Genomic DNA, 20,504 nt, shown 5'->3' on the forward strand with positions numbered 1-20,504 from the left:
TCTAAAAATTAAATAAAAAAATCTTAATCTAAATTGGGATCTTTCAAAGAATTTTTTAAAGTATTCAAAACTACTTAACAAATATGAAATACTAATTTAAAGGTTAAAATCTTATTTAAAAAACTGATCTTTAAATCCTAATCCCCTAAATCTTTAGCCTTTCACTGTCCTACATTATCTAATCTCTTTAAACTCCATGTAAAAGGGTTTTTAAATAGAGAAGATAAAAAAATTTTAATTTATATCTAGGGCTTTTAATGTGAAAAGATCTTTATACTCTTATTAAATTTATTTAATTAATTTTATGTTTCTAATTTACTATTTTACCCCTAAAAATTAATTCAACTCTTACAATAATATTCTTCAATTAAAAAGTAATATTTAAGAAACTTAACAAAGCATATTTGAATACTTTCTTTTTTTTTTTTTTTAATAAAAATTGACATTTACTTTTTCACTTTTCAAATTTTCTATTTTTAGTTATTTTGGTAATTATAGTTTAATTACTAGTGCACTTATTTCTTTATTTAATTTGATGACACTTTGTCTTCCTTTTGTATAGGGTCATATTTGTCTTCCTTTTGTCATCTTTAGAAACAACGGGATTTCCTACTTCTTTCCTTGCATTACCATAACAAAAAGAAAAATGAATTGAGAGAGAAAGAGATTGTTCTTTTGACTTGGAATAAACCTTTCTCAACCGAGTGAAGGAATAGTTATGGATTCCTATGAAGCATCCAAGAACATAAAGACTCAATTGGAAGAAGAATTCCTACATGGTCCAAGGAAGAAAATATCTACTTTTCATGATTTCATCTATATTAAATCTTAATAGAAGAGTTTATATAGTCATGATTCAATTTAGATCCATAAACTTTTTCTTTTCTTGATTTCTAATCTATATTGAATTTGATTGCAAAAATGAAAAATGAGAATATTTGGCCATTCTAGAGATGATTTATTATAAATTTTAAATAAATAATTTTTTTTTCATTGTCATACATTGTTTTACTCCTATCCAAAACCTATCAATTGAAACTTCATCAATTCACAACAAATAGAAAACATCTTGTCAAAATTTTAATAAAATTTATGTTGTATATTTATTTATTTATTATTATTTGTATATACTTTTTAAAATTTTTATAATTATTTTTAATTTTAATAATATATAAATTATATATTTATGATGTTATCCTGACGTCAAAACCGTGTTTCGAGTTTCAACCAATGATAGCTTTTTGTGTGGTTGAATGACAGGGACAAGTTTTGGAAACATTTCTACTCGGGTCTTTCTTTTCCCGGTTGATTCCAAGAATAAGAGGAAGAATAGTAGAGGACTTTCCTTTTGGAAATTAGTAAATTACTTGGGTGTTGGGTAAAGGGTGCAAAAGGCCAAACGCGTCAAATTGGAAAAAGCCAAGCCATCAGCTCAAGTGGGCCCAAACTTTACAAACGGGGTCAAATAGTTAATAGTTTAAACAAAGTAACAGGCTAAACTCTAGGCCCACGTCCAAAGCCCAACGGTCCAATCTAGAACAAAGTTAAAGGACTAACAAATTAATTATTGCTTTGAAAATAATCCCTAAGATATTGTAGGGAAAGAAAAAGTAACGAAAAGACAAAAAGAAGCCATGCCTCCAAAGCCCTGATGGTTATGAAATTATACTGTTGATTATTGGTATTGATAGCCTTCTTTGCCTTATGCTTTTGCTTTTCTCTTTTTGCCTTCTCTTCGTCCTGAGAAAACCTTCGTTTCTCTTGATACTTTCCTTGTGAAAAAGGAAATGATAGAAAAAGGGTAAATGAAAAAAGCAAAGGGACCAAGCTTTTGCATGTGCTCTCCTCCAGGATCAATGATTCCCGGTAGAATAAATCTAGTGTTCTTTTTGCTTTTCTTACTCGTCAAAACTTGTAGTGTAGACTGTAGACTGCATGTCACGTATCAATGTCATGTAATCTAAAGGACGTATTAGAATCCTAATCTGGATTGGGAAACTTCTCTACTTCTTAATCACCTCACACATGAGTCCTATGAGTTAGTTTATTATATAAATGTAAACAACTGAAAAGAGCATTCCATGTATGCCTCTGTTTTTGTGCACAGATAATTAAGGAAAAGAGAGAATGGCGGAGTCTGTTGTAACCTTTCTACTCAACAAGCTTGCAACCTTACCACAGCTGGAACAGTTGAAACTGCTGAGACGGGTTTGGGGAGACGTTGAATACATCAGAGATGAACTAGAGCGCATGAAGGCCTTCCTGAGGGTGGCAGATGCAATGGAAGAGAGCGACGAGGAACTCAAAGTATGGGTTAGGCAGGTCAGCGATGTTGCTTATGACACTGAAGATGTTCTCGATGAATTCTCACATCGCCTTGCAGTACATCCCCAACAGGAATGGTTTTGCGGTTTGCTTGATATGATCAGCTTTTGCACTCCCAACAACTTGACGAATCGCCTCCGAATTGCCTATAAAATGAAGGCCATCAAATCCAGAGTCATCAATATTTCTGAGGGGCATAGGAGATACCGTTACAGATCCGATGTTGCAAGGCAAGAATGCTCAAGCTCAAGCTCCATTACTACTGCTGCTACGAACATTAATGCAAGAAATATCGAGCGTAGAGGGGACGCACTTCTACTGGACGAAGCTGAGCTGGTGGGCATCAACCAGCACAAAAGCTTGCTGATCGAGTGCCTTGTAAAGGGCGGGTGCGGAGCTGGACTCAAGGTGGTTTCAGTTGTTGGGATGGGGGGACTAGGGAAGACTACCCTAGTGAAGAAAGTGTATGACGATATTGAAGTGAGGAAACACTTCGAAAGCCACATGTGGATCACAGTTTCTCAATCATTCAAGACTGAGGAGCTGCTAAAGGACATGATTCGACAGCTCTACGACGGGATCAGGCAACCAGTGCCCAATTCTGTGGACATGGGGAGCAGCCAAATGCTGAAAGCATCCATCAAAGACTTCCTGCAACAAAGGAGGTACCTACTCATTCTAGACGACGTATGGGACTTACATGCTTGGGAAGCATTAAAATATACCTTGCCTAACAGCAATTGTGACGGCCGAGTATTGCTCACAACCCGTAATGTTGATACAGCTTCGACAGCCTGTAAAGAGTCCCATGGTAATGTCTATACTTTCAAGCCTTTATCTCAAGAAGAGTCCTGGACTTTGTTTTGTAAAAAGACATTTCCGGCTGAGTCTTGCCCTTCCTATTTGGAGGGTATCTCTAAATGCATCCTACAAAGATGTGAGGGTTTGCCTCTTGCAATTGTGGCGGTCAGCGGCGTTTTGTCAACAAAGGACGGCATCGATGAATGGGAGAGTGTGCATCGCAGCCTTGGTGCTGAGCTAGAAGGCAACAACAAGTTCGATAGCTTGAAGGAAATATTGTTACTCAGTTACAATGATCTGCCTTATTATCTAAAATCATGTTTCTTGTACATGAGCATCTTTCCTGAGGATTATCTGATAAGGCGGATGAGACTTATTCGGTTATGGATGGCTGAAGGGTTTGTGGAAGCAAAAGGAAGAAAGACCCAAGAAGAAGTGGGAGAGGGCTACCTCAATGAGCTTGTCAATAGAAGCTTAGTCCAAGTCGCTACCAGAACTAGAAATGGAAGGGTTAGCACCTGCCGCGTCCATGACCTTTTGCGCGAGATTATAGTATCAAAGTCAAGAGGAGGCCAAAACCTGGTAGCAATAGCCAATGAAGAAAATGTAAGGTGGCCTGAAAAGATCAGACGCCTTGCTGTTCATAAGACCCTGGAAAATGTACCTCAGGACATGGTGCTGGGTCAGCTGCGTTCTCTGCTCATGTTCAGCTTACCATCCGGAGACTGCATTCCTACATTGTTTAGTGGTGGTCTTAGGCTGCTCAAGGTGTTGGATTTGCAAGGTGCACCCTTGGAGATTATTCCAAATGAAGTTTGGAATCTATTCAATTTGAGGTACCTGAGCTTGAGGAGAACCAAGGTGAAAGTGATCCCAAGCTCTATTGGGAAGCTTCAAAACCTTGAAACTTTGGATCTTAAACATTCCTATGTCACTGAGTTGCCAGCAGAGATCCTAATGCTCCATCAGCTCCGCCATCTCCTGCTTTATCGTTATGAGAAACAAACTTCTTCACCCTTCCACTCTACTTATGGTTTCAAGGCACCCCAGGGAATGCAAGCCCTATCCTTCCTACAAAAGCTTTGTTTTGTAGATGTAGAGGAGGGCAGTGGTGTGATAAGTGAGGTGGGGCACCTGAAGCAACTGAGGAAGTTGGGCATTATCAAGTTGAGAAAGGAAGATGGGATGAATTTGTGCTCTTCCATTGAAAAATTAAGCAACCTCCGGTCATTGGATGTAACTTCAATACAAGATGATGAGATGATTGACCTGCAATACATGTCTTCGCCTCCTAGGTTCCTGCAACGCCTGTGGCTACAGGGGCGTCTAGAGAAGATGCCACACTGGATATCTTCACTTGACAACCTTGTCAAACTACGCCTGAGGTGGAGTCGCTTGAGGGACGATCCTCTTGTGCTCCTTCAAGCTTTGCCCAGTCTCGTAGAACTTCAACTTCGCCATGCTTATGAAGGTGAATCCTTATGCTTCAAGAGTGCAGGGTTCTTGAGGCTTAATATTCTGCATTTCCATAAACTAGAGAGACTGAGGCGGGTGACAGTGGAGGATGGGGCGATGCCTCGTCTTGAAAGATTAGGAATTTTCTACTGTAAACTGCTGGAGAAGGTGCCCCAGGGTATTCAGTTCCTCACGCAACTGAAGTCCCTCGATCTTGCTGAAATGCCGAATGAATTTATTGGGAAGCTACAGGACAGAAACGGGGAAGATTATTCTGTAATTGAGCACATCCCAGATGTTCGTTACACCTATTGGGTCAACAACCAATGGAAGCAATATCGCCTCTAGGTGAGGCTTGAGAGCGGTTATCTTTAGAGTGTGTTTGATAATGATTCCTAAGTGTTTATCGTATTTTTAACAAAATTTTTATTTTTAAAATATTATAAAGGCTAGAAATACTTACAAAATTTTTATTTTTAAAATATTATAAAGGCTAGAAATACTTTCTAAAATTACTACTGTATGTACTCTTATGTCTTCAGCAAGCGTAAATTTTGTTTTTGATTAATTGTCCGACTTTCCATTCTATTAGCTAGTTTCTTTATTTCATTTTCTACAAGTAATTTGGGATCATATTCCAAAATTGAAACTTGTGAGACTGTTGATTGTAAAATTTTCATTAAATAACTCTTAAATCAGCGATTATTCCTCCATCAGCCCAAAGCACCATGCCCATACTACTGAGCTTTGCTATCACTCCCTGCTTCGTGAATTGTACTTGCACTCTCAACCAGTTGGCGTATTGCCAAAGACGCAGCTCATAAATTTGAGTTTTCTACTGCACTTGGTGGAATCCAAACTGCTGAAAGGCCTCTTGAGCCTTGATGTCTCAGCTTCTTCACAATGAAGTTCAGAAAAAGTACCTGGGGCGAAATTGTTCAGCCATCTCAGAGAGTAAGTGCGTTTGGGAAGTGTTTTAAAAAACAATTCTGAAAAACAGTTTTTGAGAGACAGTTTTTAAAAATAATTTTCAGTGTTTTTAGAAATAAAATTACGTTTGGATGCTGACTTCTAAAAAACAGTTTTTGTTCTAAAAAAAAATTTAGTTGAGTTAAAAAAAAAAACAATTTTATAAAATAAATAAAATAAAAACTTATTTGGAAGTTTTTTTAAATCAAGTGTTTTCTAATAATTTTTAGATTTACACTTTATTAAAATTTAATGCAATTGCATCAATTTTTAAAATTATTTACATTAGTTTCAAAGTTTTTAAATAATTGTAAATGATGGGAATATATTTTACATCTCAATAGAAATATATTGGTGGAGACATTCTCAAGGTGTGACAAATTATTCAAAGTTTTGATCTTGATCATTAAGTTAAGAGGGTTTTAAGGTATATCAATTTCCATGTTAAAATAAATAAAATAAAAACTTATTTGGAAGTTGTTTTTTCAAATCAAGTGTTTTCTTCTATTAACTTGATTTTATAAATATAAATAATTTTTAGATTTACACTTTATTAAAATTTAATGCAATTGTATCAATTTTTAAAATTATTTACATTAGTTTCAAAGTTTTTAAATAATTGTAAATGATGGGAATATATTTTACATCTCAATAGAAATATATTGGTGGAGACATTCTCAAGGTGTGACAAATTATTCAAAGTTTTGATCTTGATCATTAAGTTAAGAGGGTTTTTTAAGGTATATCAAAATATGATAATTGAAAATTTTTTAAAATTATAAAAATATTATTACAATTATTAAAAAAATGTTTACAATTAAATAAGTTCAAGTCATTAAATTTATATCATATTATTAAATCTACGTTTGGATACATTATCATTAAATTCATATTATTTGATAATATTATACCATTAGCATATAAAATAATACATCACTCCCATATAATATTACTAAATATTATTCAAATCATACAATGCCATTAAAATTTATATGATACATTATATATATATATGTTACCCTTACCCTAAATAATGCATTATGTGATCTGATTTGATTCAATATTCTTATTACACAAATAAAATAATAAATTATTATTATATAAAATAATATTGTCAAATTTTCTTCTCATTTCCAATGCCCAAACATCACCAAGGACATACCATGACCAGATGCAAAGACATACTAATGATAAGATGCAAAGAGAAGACAAAACACACCCAATCGCCTAAGCCAAAAGTAGAGAAAGGGAAATCATCAATCCCGCACCTGATAAGAGGAATCGAATGTCTCTCACCATAGCAATATCATTGGAACCAAGACATTTTACTCAATCCATCAATCATTTGGATTTCTTTCGTCTTCATCTTCATCTCATGGGTTTTGAGAGCTTTTCCTTTTGAGGGGATTTTTGATTTTTTTTTTACTTTTCTTTGTTTTTTCATCAATTGTTCTTTGTATCTTTAAGGATTCTTTTTTTTTTTTTTTTTTTTTTTTTGTATTTTTGAAGAACTTTTCTTAGCTTTTTCAAAAAAACTTCTTTGTTTTCCCAAAGACATTTCTATTTTGGTTGTATTATTTTGATTTGAAAGCAGCAAAAGTGATGCACTTGGTTGATTTTCTCTTAAATGAATGTGTTGGTAGTGGTGAAGACCTTCACAAGGAAGGGATGCACTTGAAAACATGAGGAAGATGAAGAAACAAGCTTAATGAAAACAGAGAACAACCTTTTTTAATTTTTATTTATTTTTTAATTTTTATTTTTTTATGTTCTAGAAATAGTGAAAAAACAGGAGAAATGGGCTTAAGATGTTATCTGAAAATGGGATTTTGAGAACACGGATAACACCAAGAATAAAACAATACTAGGTCACCAAACATAATGTTTTTTGTTCTTTTGGAAAACACTTGCCAAACAAACCACAAGGCATCTTGGCTTTTAGCCCAACGACTGAAATTAATCATACCAACAAATTTACCACCTTTCACTAAAATATCAGGCGAAAAAGATGCACTACATCACCGTGAGCAAAAGTGCAATAATTGAGTCATTTTAAGTTGCATTTTTAACATATATATATATATGAGCATTGGGGCCAGTACCCTTGTAAGATACTACTCTACTAAGTTTAGAGAAAAATGCATGCCTTTCATTGAAGAATTGGCAGCAGCGTATATTATCAGCTTCAGCCAGGAACGACCAAAATTTTCCCATTGAAGGGATGATTGCTTAGCACTCTTCGGAATCCCTCATCCCTGATTTAATTGCTTTTGGCAGTATCGACGAAACATTCAAAAATCATTTCATCTATTGTATGGGCTATTTTATGAAAGTTTATCTCCTAAATAACTGAAAACCCTTTTTCTAAATACCCGAGCCAAGTCGACAATTTCAGATTCTCTCATCTGCCTTGCTGCATTGTCAGACTGCCAATGCCCCTGGCCTACTCGGGAAAGCCTGTTTGCAATATCAATGGTCAAGCTGGCTACATCTCTGCTGCTTGTTAATACTCGCAACACAGCAGTGGAATATGAAGGGTTAGACACTAGTCTGTTGAGAAAAATCAGTGCTTCACGTATCAGCAATGTCCTGTGTACAAAAAGGCCCTAATATAAGCAGCAGATGAAAAAATAAAATAAAAATGATAAAAAGAACCGATGTATATATATATCAGCAATGTTGTAACAAAAAATAGTTTGCAGATCTCATAAAATTTTTTGAAGGAAATTTCTATATTCTACTGAGTTAGATGGGAACAATCTGCAACTCAAATCACCCAATCTATGACTACAAGAACACAAAAACAATGATCACAATTTGAAGTTAGGTTTCCCATTTTTTAAGATTTCCAACTTTCTAGGTTTTCTTATCCTTTCAAGTTTTGTATTTATAGTCATATCTCATCACTTTACAGTTCTTTTCCTATTCTTTCATTACTAGGTCTATAAATTTCAGGCATGCGGTGCCCATCCAGTCCTTCAATAAAATTAGGCTTTTGAGAAATCTTTTCAGAATTCTATCATCTATTGTTCTTCATATGCTTCGATTGCAATCAATTAAACTATGGATATCTACTTGGCATTTTTTTAAAGTAAATCAACAAGTTCTAGATATGGTAGTTTTTGTCATTTCTCAACCATGTTTGTGGCACATGCTTATTTCATAAGAGCCCACTGCATCATGACCATATGCTAGAATGTGTTCTTGTTTATTCCAATGAAAGAATATAAAAACTGGCAAATAAAATTTTCAAAATAAGATAAAAAAAAAATAATTATGTTCTTGCCAAGACATGACAAGTCCTTAAATTCTAACTAAATCAAGGTATTTAAGAACCTAATAATCCTATAAACATAGGACAATAACGGAATCAATTTCATTACATAAAAAGACTATGAAAAAGAGGAACAAAACCTAAAAGAAGTAAGAAATTTAAAATATAGGAAACCTAAAAATTAAGAGTTATCCGAAAAAATCATCTTTGTGCATGAGGGCCGTATCATGGGCTACCATGGCATTTTAATCTAATATGAAATTGGAGTACAAGACAGCAAATAGGAGGCATGGATATCCTGTGAAAATGAAGGAATATTGTCGTGTTTTTGTGTGTATATATATATGCATAAGTGACCACTTTTTTGAAATTCCAAAACCAACTTAATTCAAAAAAGTGATAAGAATAATGAATAGGGGGACTTTAAAATGCAACAGATAAAATTTAAAAACACAAAGCAAAAGCTAATCATTTCTGCAAGATGATTTAATCTGCATACCCGTCTAAAGGCCCTAGATTATTAATTTACCTCTCTTTGAATATTTCTGGTGGCTCTGTAGACTTCCCTACTTCTACATCCATCTCTGAGACCAATAATTGCAATATCAACACAAGAAAGTTGGTTTGTTTGGAAAGCTTGTGACCCAACAGAATTTCAAAGCCAGATTTTCCAGAAGCCAAGAAAGCCAGCACGATGATGGCATTCCTACGAAGTTTCAACTCCTGCAAATTGCACACACTTATTTGAGATGAGATGTTTTTTATTAAATCCAAAGAAATGTTTAAGCCAACTAACAAAAAGAAGCAATGAATATTGGACCAGTTTCAGGTGTCTTGACTGTTAAACCAAGAAAATCTTCACAGAAGAGTCATTATCTGTCACAAAACTTTGAATGCCAAGAAATCCCAATAGGTAAAAAGCTAAGGAAATCACATGAGCTACTGACGGAGCACAAATCATGAATTTAAGCTAAAAACAAAATTTGCAGAGTGGTGAAAAAATCCAATAACCATGAATCTGAAAAAGCGCATATAAACAACAGTACAGGTTCCACCAAAAATTTCCAGCGTATGCTTACAAAGTCAAGCTAAAAACAGTGGTTAATTCATCAATATCACATCAAGAGCAACTTACGTAACAAAACTAGATAACACATGAAACAGGAAAAACACACGCACACAGAAACAGAAACAAGGAACACAATCAAGTAAGAATTCCATATCCAGAATTTCCTGGGCTGCACTTCTCCAATTCCTAGATTTGGAACTTCTTGCCTGTTCATGAGTTAAGATCTCAGGAATCTTAAGTTTCTAGGATTTCCAAATTCATGCCACTGGTGGCATTTTGAAATACTAAACAAAACATGACTTGAAGAATCCGTACAGCTAGAATCCAGGATATGAGTTACTGAGCCAAGCACAACAACCATTCCATAGAAAGTCCTCTGTCCTTCAGTAAAGCCAGGTTTACTCTAGCAAAAGGTATCCTCCAAAGCCCATGATGAAGAAGCTGTCTTTCACAATATTCAACACATCATTTTCTCTCTCCCCCTCAAAATCCAACTTTGAAAATTATGGAACATAGGTTTTGGGCGATATTGAAAAAATTGTAATGCAAGATGGTATCAAAGGATATAATGATTGTTCAGAAACAATTTTTTTCTCTCTCTAGTTAGTGCAAACACTGTACAAGGATATCCCATCATATCTTCTTCCTCTTCAGTTACCACCAGCAGTGATTTTCTTCTAAAGCAATTTCCAATCTGGGTTAGATTTAGAAACACAAATATCAAATAAATTTTCAAATATTACTCAACCTCCCTTATCAAAACTTTGTTCCTTAACACCATTAACAAAGGTCAAGAAAAACCAAAAATTCACTCAACATATCCAAGACCAAAAAATACTGTCTGAATCCACTTCCTTTATCCTAGAACCTTAATCCAATCAATCATTCAATCCACAAAAGCACCAATTATGAACAATAGACCTCCAACCAAATATCCAAATCCCTAATCCAACAACATTCAATTTATTCAATTTTTCAAATTTAATAAAATCAACTTACTCTTTCCAAAAACCATAATCTAATCAATTATTAATCCTTCATCGTATAATTAAATCCAAAATTCTGCTAAGAAATAAGTATGAGGCAAAAATTAAAATTTGCCACAAAATTTTCCCCACAAATCCAAGATTTAGTAATAATATAACACTGAACTCATCTGAACCTGCTGCACAACAAATTATTTGAGATTTCTTAGTATTATCCAGGAATAACTTGTGAATTAATGAGATGTCATCCATAAATTTGCAGCCTTTTCTTTTCAGGAAAAGGTTTGGAATCTGAATAGATTCAGGATATTTGAGAATAAATACAATCTTTTGTTACCATGTTAAGTAGCACATTTTTGTTTTTAGTTATGTCATATTATCTTGGTAGCCTACTACTGAAAGGTTATGTTTTTTCTAGTTAGTTTAAATTTGTGTTATTTAATAAAACATCAGATCAGATTTGTTTGTTAGGCAGTTATCTTATCTGATCAGGTTGTTTTTTTTGAATTTATTTTTTTGTTCCTAGATTTCAGGTCAGCCAAGAGGTTATCTCTGGCTTCTGTTTTACATGTGTTGTAACTCCATAAATCAGAGTTCGATGTAGTGGAAAAATCAGGTTGAATAAAAAATTATCTTTTTCAACTCAATATGGTATCAGAGCACTCTTTGATTTCCTAAAAAATAGGTTATTGTCCATGGTTAAAACAAATGACTGGCCATGCTCGTGATGGAACCTCTAGAGTATCCTTCGAGACAATTACCCAACCATCCAACTCTCTTCTTGCCAGCAATATTGCTGAATCTCACACCCTGCAGATTACCCAACATAAATTAAATGGGAGCAATTATTAGGAATGGTCCCAATCTGTCCTTCTCGTCATTCGTGGCAAGGGATGACTAGGCTACTTAACAGGGGAGACTCAAAAACCAGCAGCAACTAAACATGGCTATCTCACATGGGAATCCAAGAATTCCATGGTGATAGCTTGGCTGGAAAACTCGATGGAGCCTAAAATAGGGCGGAATTATCTCTCTTACAAGATAGCGAAAGAGATTTGGGACACTGCCAAGGTTATGTACTCAGATCTTGGCAATGTTTCTCAACTCTTTGAACTACAATCCAAACTCAAGGAGAAGAAGCAAGGTGATTCCACGGTGATAGATTATTACAATACCTTGATTGGTTTGTGGCAGGAGTTGGATTTGTTTGATGATAACACTGGGGCTTGCCCTGATTATTGCGTAAAATATACCAAGAAACTGGAGAAAGAAAGGTTGTTTGCTTTTCTCGATGGTCTTAATAACCTAGATGAGGCCCATGGACGTATTTTGGGAACAAAACCCTTGCCAGGGATTCAAGATGCCTTTTCTGAAGTTAGACGGGAAGAAAGTAGAAAGCGAGTAATGCTCAAAACCTCTAAGGATCCATCAGCTGAATCCTTACTGCAAAACTCTGCGCTTGTCACAAAACGTAGTAGTTCAGCCTCTGGAGAACAACGCCCAAATTATGGAGAGCAGTGGCCAAATTCTGATGAGCAGCGTTTGACTCCTTACCAGTGTGGAGGTTGACAGAATAATTGCGTATGGTGTGATCATTGTCAGTGATCTAACCATAGTTGAGAAAATTGTTGGAAATTACATGGGAAACCAACAAATTGGCAACCAAGAAAGCAAGGTGATGGACGAGGATACCAGGCCACAGTAGAGGACAACAAGCCGCAGGGACATTCTGTTTTTACCACTGAGCAGATGGCAGAACTGCAACAATTTTTCATGCAGGCACAATTCCAGCAACACAATACTCAAGCTAGTCCTACTCCCTCTTGTTCTATAGCCCAAAAAGATAGATTCTCATCTGCCTTGACCACAAAATCAGCAACTGTTGGAGTTATGGATTATTGACTCTGGTGCATCCGACCACATGATGAGAGCCATGACCTGTTTACTAATTACACACTATGCCCTGGGACTTTTAAGATTCAAATTGCTGATGGCTCCCTGTCATCTATGGTTGACAAAGGAATAGTGTCCATTTCACCTAATATAACACTACAATCAGTCCTCCATGTTCCTAGTCTTAGTTGCAATTTGGTTTCAATTAGCAAATTAACTAGGGAGTTGCAGTGTGTGGCTAAATTTTTCCTTTCTTATTGTGAGTTTTAGGATTTGCATTCGGGGAGGATGATTGGCAGTGCTAAGGAACGTGATGGTTTGTACTACTTAGAGGATCACAAACAAGTCGTGAATAAACAAGCTCAAGCTCTAAGTAGTGGATCTGTTCCGATTCCCATTTCTGTTTCAAATAAGATTATGTTCTGGCATAAAAGATTAGGGCATCCTAGCTTCTCTTGTCTAAAAAGACTATTTCCCTCGTTATTTCAAAAGTAAAGATCTAAATTTATTTCAGTGTGAGATATGTCAATTAGCCAAACATACACTAGTTGCATATCCCATCCGACCTTATAGAATGTCAAAACCGTTTTCAATGATTCATAGTGACATTTGAGGACCTTCAAAAGTAAATAATATCACAGGGGCTAGATGGTTTATCACCTTTATTGATGATCACACACATCTATGTTGGGTCTTCCTACTTAAGGAAAAATCTGATGTTGAGTCTACCTTCCAATTTTTTCACCAAATGATCAAAACCTAGCTTCAAACCCACATACAAATTCTACACGCAGATAATGATTGTGAATACTTTAACTCTATCCTTGGGACCTACCTTAAGAATAATGGAATTATTCATCAAAGCACTTGTGTCGGAACCCCACAACAGAATGGCATAGCTGAACAAAAAAATAGACATTTATTAGAAGTTGCCCGTGCCATAACGCTCACAAATAATGTCCCTAATTTATTTTGGGGAGAAGCCACCCTCACTGCCTCTTATCTTATAAACCAGGGTTCTCCAATTTCAAACTCCCCTACAAATCCTACTCCAAACCCATCCTCACATACAATTAATCCAAAATCTTCCCATAAAAACCTTTGGTTACATTGTCTTTGCTCATGCCTCCACTAATACCAAGCTTGATCCTCGCCCAAGCCACAAAATGCCTTTTCCTTGGATATTCACCATGCCAAAAAGGATACAAGTACTACTGTCCTAAAACTAGAAAACTGTTTGTCACCATGGATGCTACTTTCTTTGAGGACCAACCATACTATCCAAATCCTTCTCTTCAGGGGGAGAAATTAAGTCAAGATTGTCTTTGGGATTTCTCAACTATTTTTTTTTTGATTGGAAACGACACAAAGATTTATTGATAGATAAAATAAGTACAAAAGAAGGATGAGGAATCCTCCTGCCAAAGAAAGCTAAACTAAAGAAAAATACACTGAAGACAAGCAAACACTCTAAAAAGACCACTCCTTATGGAGTACACACTGCTATCCAATCAAGTTGTATCACATTAAGGGGAGTCCCCTTAAAAACCTTGGAACAATAAGCCCAAAGAGAAGCAAGGAAAGCAATAGATTTCTCAACTATTCCTCTTCCAATCTCAACCGGGTCACCAAATCTGTCCAAACCTCCAGCTGAGTCTATTATGCCACTAACAATTATGGAAAATACAGAAACAGAGCTAGGAACAGGAGGAGATCTGCCCATGCTTAATCACCAACCTGAGCTCCGTGTTTATTTGCGAAAGGCAAAGCATTAGGCTCCTCAGGAAGTACCTGCTGTCACACTCCAAGAGCACTGCCATGAGACTGAACCGGAAACAAATCCCAAATGTGGAGTCTCAGGTTTCTTGAGCAGTCAATAGGAAGATATGTTGCAACGAAAAAATAACTTGGACTTGGACACGCCAATTACAATAAGGAAAGGTATTAGATCATGTATGAGTATCCGATATCCAACTATCTGTCCTACAACAACCTATCTTCATCATATCGAGCTCTAAGTGAAAAAATTATAGCTACAGAAGTTCCTACAAGCATTCATGAAGCTCTAAAAATTCCCAAGTGGAAAGCTGCAGTTATGGAAGAGATGCAAGCCTTAAAAAAGAATGATACTTGGGATATTGTGGAGCTACCAAAAGGGAAATACTCAGTGGGTGCCAAATGGGTGTTCACCATCGAGTATAAATCAGATGGCAACATAGAAAGATACAAGGCTTGACTAGTGGCCAAAGGTTTTACCTAAACCTTTGGTGTGGATTACAATGAGACCTTTGCTCTAGTTGCTAAGCTCAATACCATTAGAGTACTGTTATCACTAGCTACAAACCTTGATTGGCCACTTCATCAGATGGACGTGAAGAATGCTTTCTTTAATGGGGAACTTGATGAGGAAGTGTATATGGACTTGCCCTCGGGATTTGATGGGGGTTATGAAGGTAGAAAAGTATGTAGGTTGAAGAAATCTCTCTATGGACTGAAGCAGTCACCAAGAGCTTGGTTTGATCGCTTCACAAAGTCTGTAAAAAAATATGGGTACAATCAGGGCCAGACGGATCATACATTATTCTTCAAGCACTCTCAAAATGGGAAAGTGACTATTCTAATAGTGTATGTAGATTATATTATACTTACGGGAGATGACTTGGAGGAATTAGTACGACTAAAAGGACTTTTAGCACAAGATTTTGAGATCAAGGATCTAGGTCAATTGCGATACTTCTTAGGCATGGAAGTCGCTAGAACAAAAAAAGGGATTTCTATATCCTAGAAGAAATATATAGTTGACTTATTGAAGGAAACATGCATGCTTGGTTGCAAACCATCTGAGACACCTATAGAATGGTATGGCAAGCTAAGAATGAGGGCAAGTAATCCAGTAGATAGGGGGAGATACCAGAGATTGGTTGAAAACTAATATACCTTGCTCACACAAGACCTGACATAGCTTTGGTAGTGAGTTTAGTCAGTCAGTGTATGCATGACCCGTTTTAAGAACATCTAGATGTTGTGCATAGAATATTGAGATACCTGAAGACTACACTTGGAAAAGGAATATTCTTTGGCAAAAATGAGAAGAGAGGTGTGGAGGCTTATACAGATGTAGACTGGGCAAGTTCTATTGATGATAGAAAGTCAACGATAGGATACTACACTTTTGTATGGGGAAACTTAGTCACATGGAGCAAGAAGCAAAATGTTGTGGCCGGGAGTAGTGCAGAAGTTGAATATAGAGCACTAGCACAAGGAACATGTGAGCTAATCTAGCTTCAAAGACTGTTGGAAGAACTCAAGATACCAAGTGAGAAACCTAAGTTTTTTTGTGATAACAAAGCTGTGATTAGCATTGCCTACAACCCAGTTCACCATGACCGCACGAAACATGTAGAGCTGTGATAAGCATTTCATCAAGGAAAGAATTGAAAATGGAGTAATTTGCATGACTTATGTACCAACCACGCAACAAATAGGAGATATACTCACCAAAGGACTGTCCAAACAAAGTTTTGAAGATTTGGTAGACAAGCTAGGAATGATAGATATCTATTCACCAGCTTGAGGGGGAGTGCTGAAAGGTTACGTTTTTTCTAGTTAGTTTAAATTTGTGTTATTTAACAAAAGATCAAATCAGATTCGTTTGTTAGGCAACTATCTTATCTAATCAGGTTGTTTATTTTTGAATTTATTTTTCTGTTCCTAGATTTCAGGTCAACCAAGAGGTTATCTTTGGCTTTTGTTTTACATGTGTTGTAACTCTATAAATCAGAGTTTGATGCAGTGGAAAAATCAGGTTGAATAAAAAATTATCTTTTTCAACCCAATACCTACATCTTCTTCATATGGTGCATGCACTTGAATAAGCTCTAATTCATTTTTTGTTCAGGTGTATTATGAGGTTGGAGTAATTAATCTGAAATTGTAGATAGGAAAGAACAAAGAGCACAAAAATGGTGGGATTTGTCAATTCCATTAACTTCATAACACCATGACAAGAATGCAACTCAATCTGGAATTTAGCAACTCAATATGGAATCTACTGAAAATCAGTACGGAAGAGGGAAGGAGGGAGGATGTCAAGAATCTAGGAATATTGTTGTTATTTTTAGGAAAAAGGATAAAATCTGATATCTATTTTTAAATTCAGATTTTATCCTGAAATTTATTTTTAAAATTCAAATTTAGTTAATAGTTAGTTTCCTATTCTATTTTTTAGGGAAGTTCTTATTTTCTAGCTAGAGGAGTATCTATATAAACTTATGTTGTATCCTTCATATTTTATTCAAAAGAGGATTAATAAAAATTTATTTTCCTCAAAGCCTACATGGTATTAGAGCATAGGCTCTTTGTCAAAAAATTCCCATGTTGAAGACAACTATGATTGGGGCTAGCGAAAATTCATCCTCAGTTACAACAGAGGATGGCCAAACAAATCCAATTGCTTCCCCAAATGGACCTGATATCTCATCATTTAGTTCTACCCTTCAATTAACAGCTCATAAATTGAACGGTACGGATTATTTAGAATGGGCCCAAACTATGATACTAGTAATCTATGGAAAAGAAAAGCTTGGACACCTGACTGGTGAGGTGAAGAAACTAGCCACAGATGATTGGCAGCATGGAGATCAGAAAATTCCATGATAACTACCTAGCTTATCAACTGGATTGAGTAAAAAATAGGGATGCCCTATTTCTTTGTAAAAACTACCAAGGAAGTGTGAGAGGCAATCTGAGAAACATACTTAGATTTGGATAATTCTGCTTTGCTATTTGATTTAAAATCAAAGTTGTGGCAATCCAAACAAAGGGATTGTGGTGTGATCGAGTCTTATAATGAGATGTTGATTTTATGGCAGGAGTTGGATTTGTGTTATGAAAAGGAATGGGAAAACCCTAGGGATAGTGTGAGGTACATGAAACGAGTAGAGAGTCTTTGTTTTCCTACCAGGACTCAACAAGGACCTTGATGAAGTGAGAGGTCGAATCCTGGGGAGAAAACTATTGTCATCTCTTTGAGAAGTTTTTTCGAAAGTTAGTAGAAAATAGGCTAGAGGATCCATTATGAAGAACCTTGAGTCACCAAAAGGCTAGAACAAAATTTGATGGTTTTGCCCTTATTACTAAGGGGTTTGATCGAGGAGAAAAAAGGAATTCTAAAAAGGGTGATAGACCATAGCATGACCGTTGTAAGAAACTCAGGCATACTCGTGACAGTTGTTGGAAGATTCACGACAAGCCATCAAACTGGAAGAAGAAACATGGTGGGGAGAGTCGTGCCTATGAAGCAAGAAGCAATGAACAAGAGTAACAACCTTCCTTAGAAACATTTCCTTTTACTAAGGATCAAATAGAGCATCCATACAAACTTCTTCAATCTCAAGTCTCTTTAAATCAATTCTGTTCTCGTTCCTTAGCTCAGAAAGGTAATCATCTTCCCACAACCCTTGTTAGCCTTGATTCAAATTGCCCATGGATCATAGATTCTAGTTCAATCGATCGTATGATCGGTCCTTCAAATCTGTTTTCTTCTTATAGTCCTTGTGCAGGAAATAAAAAAATAAAGATAGCATATGGATCACTTTCAACTATTGCTGGAAAATGATCTATCAAAATTTCCTTACTTCTTACACTCCATAATGTTCTTCATGTTCTTAATTTGTCTTGCAATTTATTGCCTGTTAGTAAATTAACCTCTAATTTAAAGTGTCAAACTAATTTTTTCTCATCTTGGTGTGAATTTCAAGACTTGAACTCGAGGAAGATGATTAGCAATGCTAGACAAAGTGGAGGACTTTATGCCTTTGAAGCTGGAATTGAACTAGGTAGACAAGCTCAGAGTACTTGTTTTGAATCTGTTTTAGTAAGTAGTGAGAATGAAATAGTGTTATGGCATTTTGGATTAGGACATCCCAATTTTCAATATTTGAAACATCTATTTCCAAAGTTGTTTATTAATAAAGATCCATCTTCATTCCATTGTAAAATTTGTGAACTTGCAAAGCATCATCGTGCATATTTTCCTTCACAACCCTACAAACCCTTTAAACCTTTTTCTCTAATACATAATGATGTTTGGGAATCTTCTAGGGTTGGCACTTTTTTAGGAAAAAAGTGGTTTATCACCTTTTTATAGATGATCATACAAGGGTTTCTTGGGTGTATTTGCTAAAAGAAAAGTCAAAAAGTAGCACAAGTGTTTAAATTTTTTGCAAAATAGTCAAAACACAATTTCAAACAAATATTCAAATTTTCAGAACTGATAATGCAATATAATACTTCAATCAATTGTAGGGAAACTACTTTTTGAAAAATGGCATAATACACCAATGTTCTTCTATTAATATGCCTCAACAAAATAGAGTGGCAAAAAGAAAGAATATGCATCTTTTAGAAGTTGCTAGATCACTCATCTTTTCAACAAAAGTTCCTAAATATCTTTGGGGTGAAACTATTTTAACTGCCACCTATTTGATTAATAGGATGCTACTAGGGTTTTAAAATATCAAACTCCTCTTGATTTTTTCAACATGTGTTTTCCTACTTAACGGATTTCAATGAATTTACCTTTGAAATTTTTTTGTTGCACTACATTCATTCATGTCCGTAATCATAACCATGGAAAATTTGATCCTACAACATCCAAATGCATATTTATTGGATATTTTTCAACACAAAAAGGGTATAAATGCTTTGATCCTCATACCAAAAGAATGTTTGTAATAATGGATATCACCTTTTTTGAAACTAAACCCTATTTTAGCCATGATCATCCTAAAGGGGAGAATAAAAGCAAAGATTTTATTCCTAGTGAGGTGCTTGAGTTAGACCAAACACTGTTCTAGCCACCATTAGTTCAACAACAATCTAAAACTTTAGAAAAATCTCCAAAAAACACAGAAAAACAACCACCCGTGTTTGATGAATCTGTTGATAATGGACAAACTCTAAGAATAAATGATTTAGCTATTGAAAATTTTGGACAACTTGCCTTAATGCCAACACATGATCATGATCATGAAAATACTGAATTCAGTGAAAATACAAGTAAAAACAATCAAGAGCTTTGTGTCTACTCAAGGAGAAACCATATTCAAAGGATGGAGGAACCTACTTTATAACAAGGCCAAGAATCTATCCTAGGAACAGATCTAATCTCACCACTTCAAAAAGGTAAGCCTCCATCTAAACCATGTTCTTCTTCCAATATTAAACATATAGAGTCTTTTAGTGATCTGGATGCCCGAAAAGGTGTTAGGTCTTGTACTCAACATCCTATGTCCAATTTTGTGTCTTATAAGAATTTGTCATCTTCCATGGTCACATTTACCTCTCAACTTTCTAGTGTATAAATTTTGAAGAATGTACAAGATGCTCTAAAAACTCCAAAGTGCAAGAAGGTTGTTCTAGAGGATTTGAGAGCCCTTGAGAAGAATAAGCCTTGGGAAGTGGTAACTCTACCTAAAGGGAAGACTATTGTTGGCTGCAAGCGGGAGTTCACTATCAAATATAATTCTAATGGCTCTCTACAAAGGTATAAGGTGTGCTTTGTTGCTAAGGGATTTAAACAAACATGTGGGATTGACTACTCAAAAACCTTTTTTCCCATTGCAAAATTAAAAACTGTCAAAATTCCTTTATCAATTGCTGCAAATCTGGACTGGCCACTACAATAACTTGATGTTAAAAATGCCTTCCTCAATGGAGACCTAAAGGAGGA

The 20,504-nt window shown here is 35.5% G+C and overlaps 2 protein-coding genes across 3 annotated transcripts in view; one reads left to right on the forward strand and one right to left on the reverse strand.

The window, feature by feature from the left end:
* The first annotated feature begins 2,127 nt into the window (after positions 1 to 2,127).
* On the forward strand, positions 2,128 to 4,947 carry LOC117905518 (disease resistance protein RPM1-like). The gene has a single exon (XM_034818430.1). It carries the CDS (start codon positions 2,128 to 2,130, stop codon positions 4,927 to 4,929), a length of 2,802 nt encoding a protein of 933 aa, XP_034674321.1. The 3' UTR covers positions 4,930 to 4,947.
* A 2,559-nt stretch (positions 4,948 to 7,506) lies between these two features.
* LOC117931331 (protein SENSITIVE TO UV 2) overlaps positions 7,507 to 20,504 on the reverse strand; it is a 78,288-nt gene continuing 65,290 nt past the window's right edge. For both annotated transcript variants that reach the window (XM_034852291.1, XM_034852282.1), the window contains exons 11-12: positions 9,354 to 9,547; positions 7,507 to 8,139 (exon numbers count right to left, since the gene is read on the reverse strand). In XM_034852291.1, coding sequence (XP_034708182.1) covers positions 7,875 to 8,139; positions 9,354 to 9,547 — 459 coding nt within the window. In that variant the 3' untranslated portion in view covers positions 7,507 to 7,874. The remainder of the gene's footprint in view (positions 8,140 to 9,353; positions 9,548 to 20,504) is intronic.

Source organism: Vitis riparia, chromosome 2 (assembly GCF_004353265.1).
Source record: "Vitis riparia cultivar Riparia Gloire de Montpellier isolate 1030 chromosome 2, EGFV_Vit.rip_1.0, whole genome shotgun sequence".
Classification (NCBI taxonomy): domain Eukaryota; kingdom Viridiplantae; phylum Streptophyta; class Magnoliopsida; order Vitales; family Vitaceae; genus Vitis; species Vitis riparia.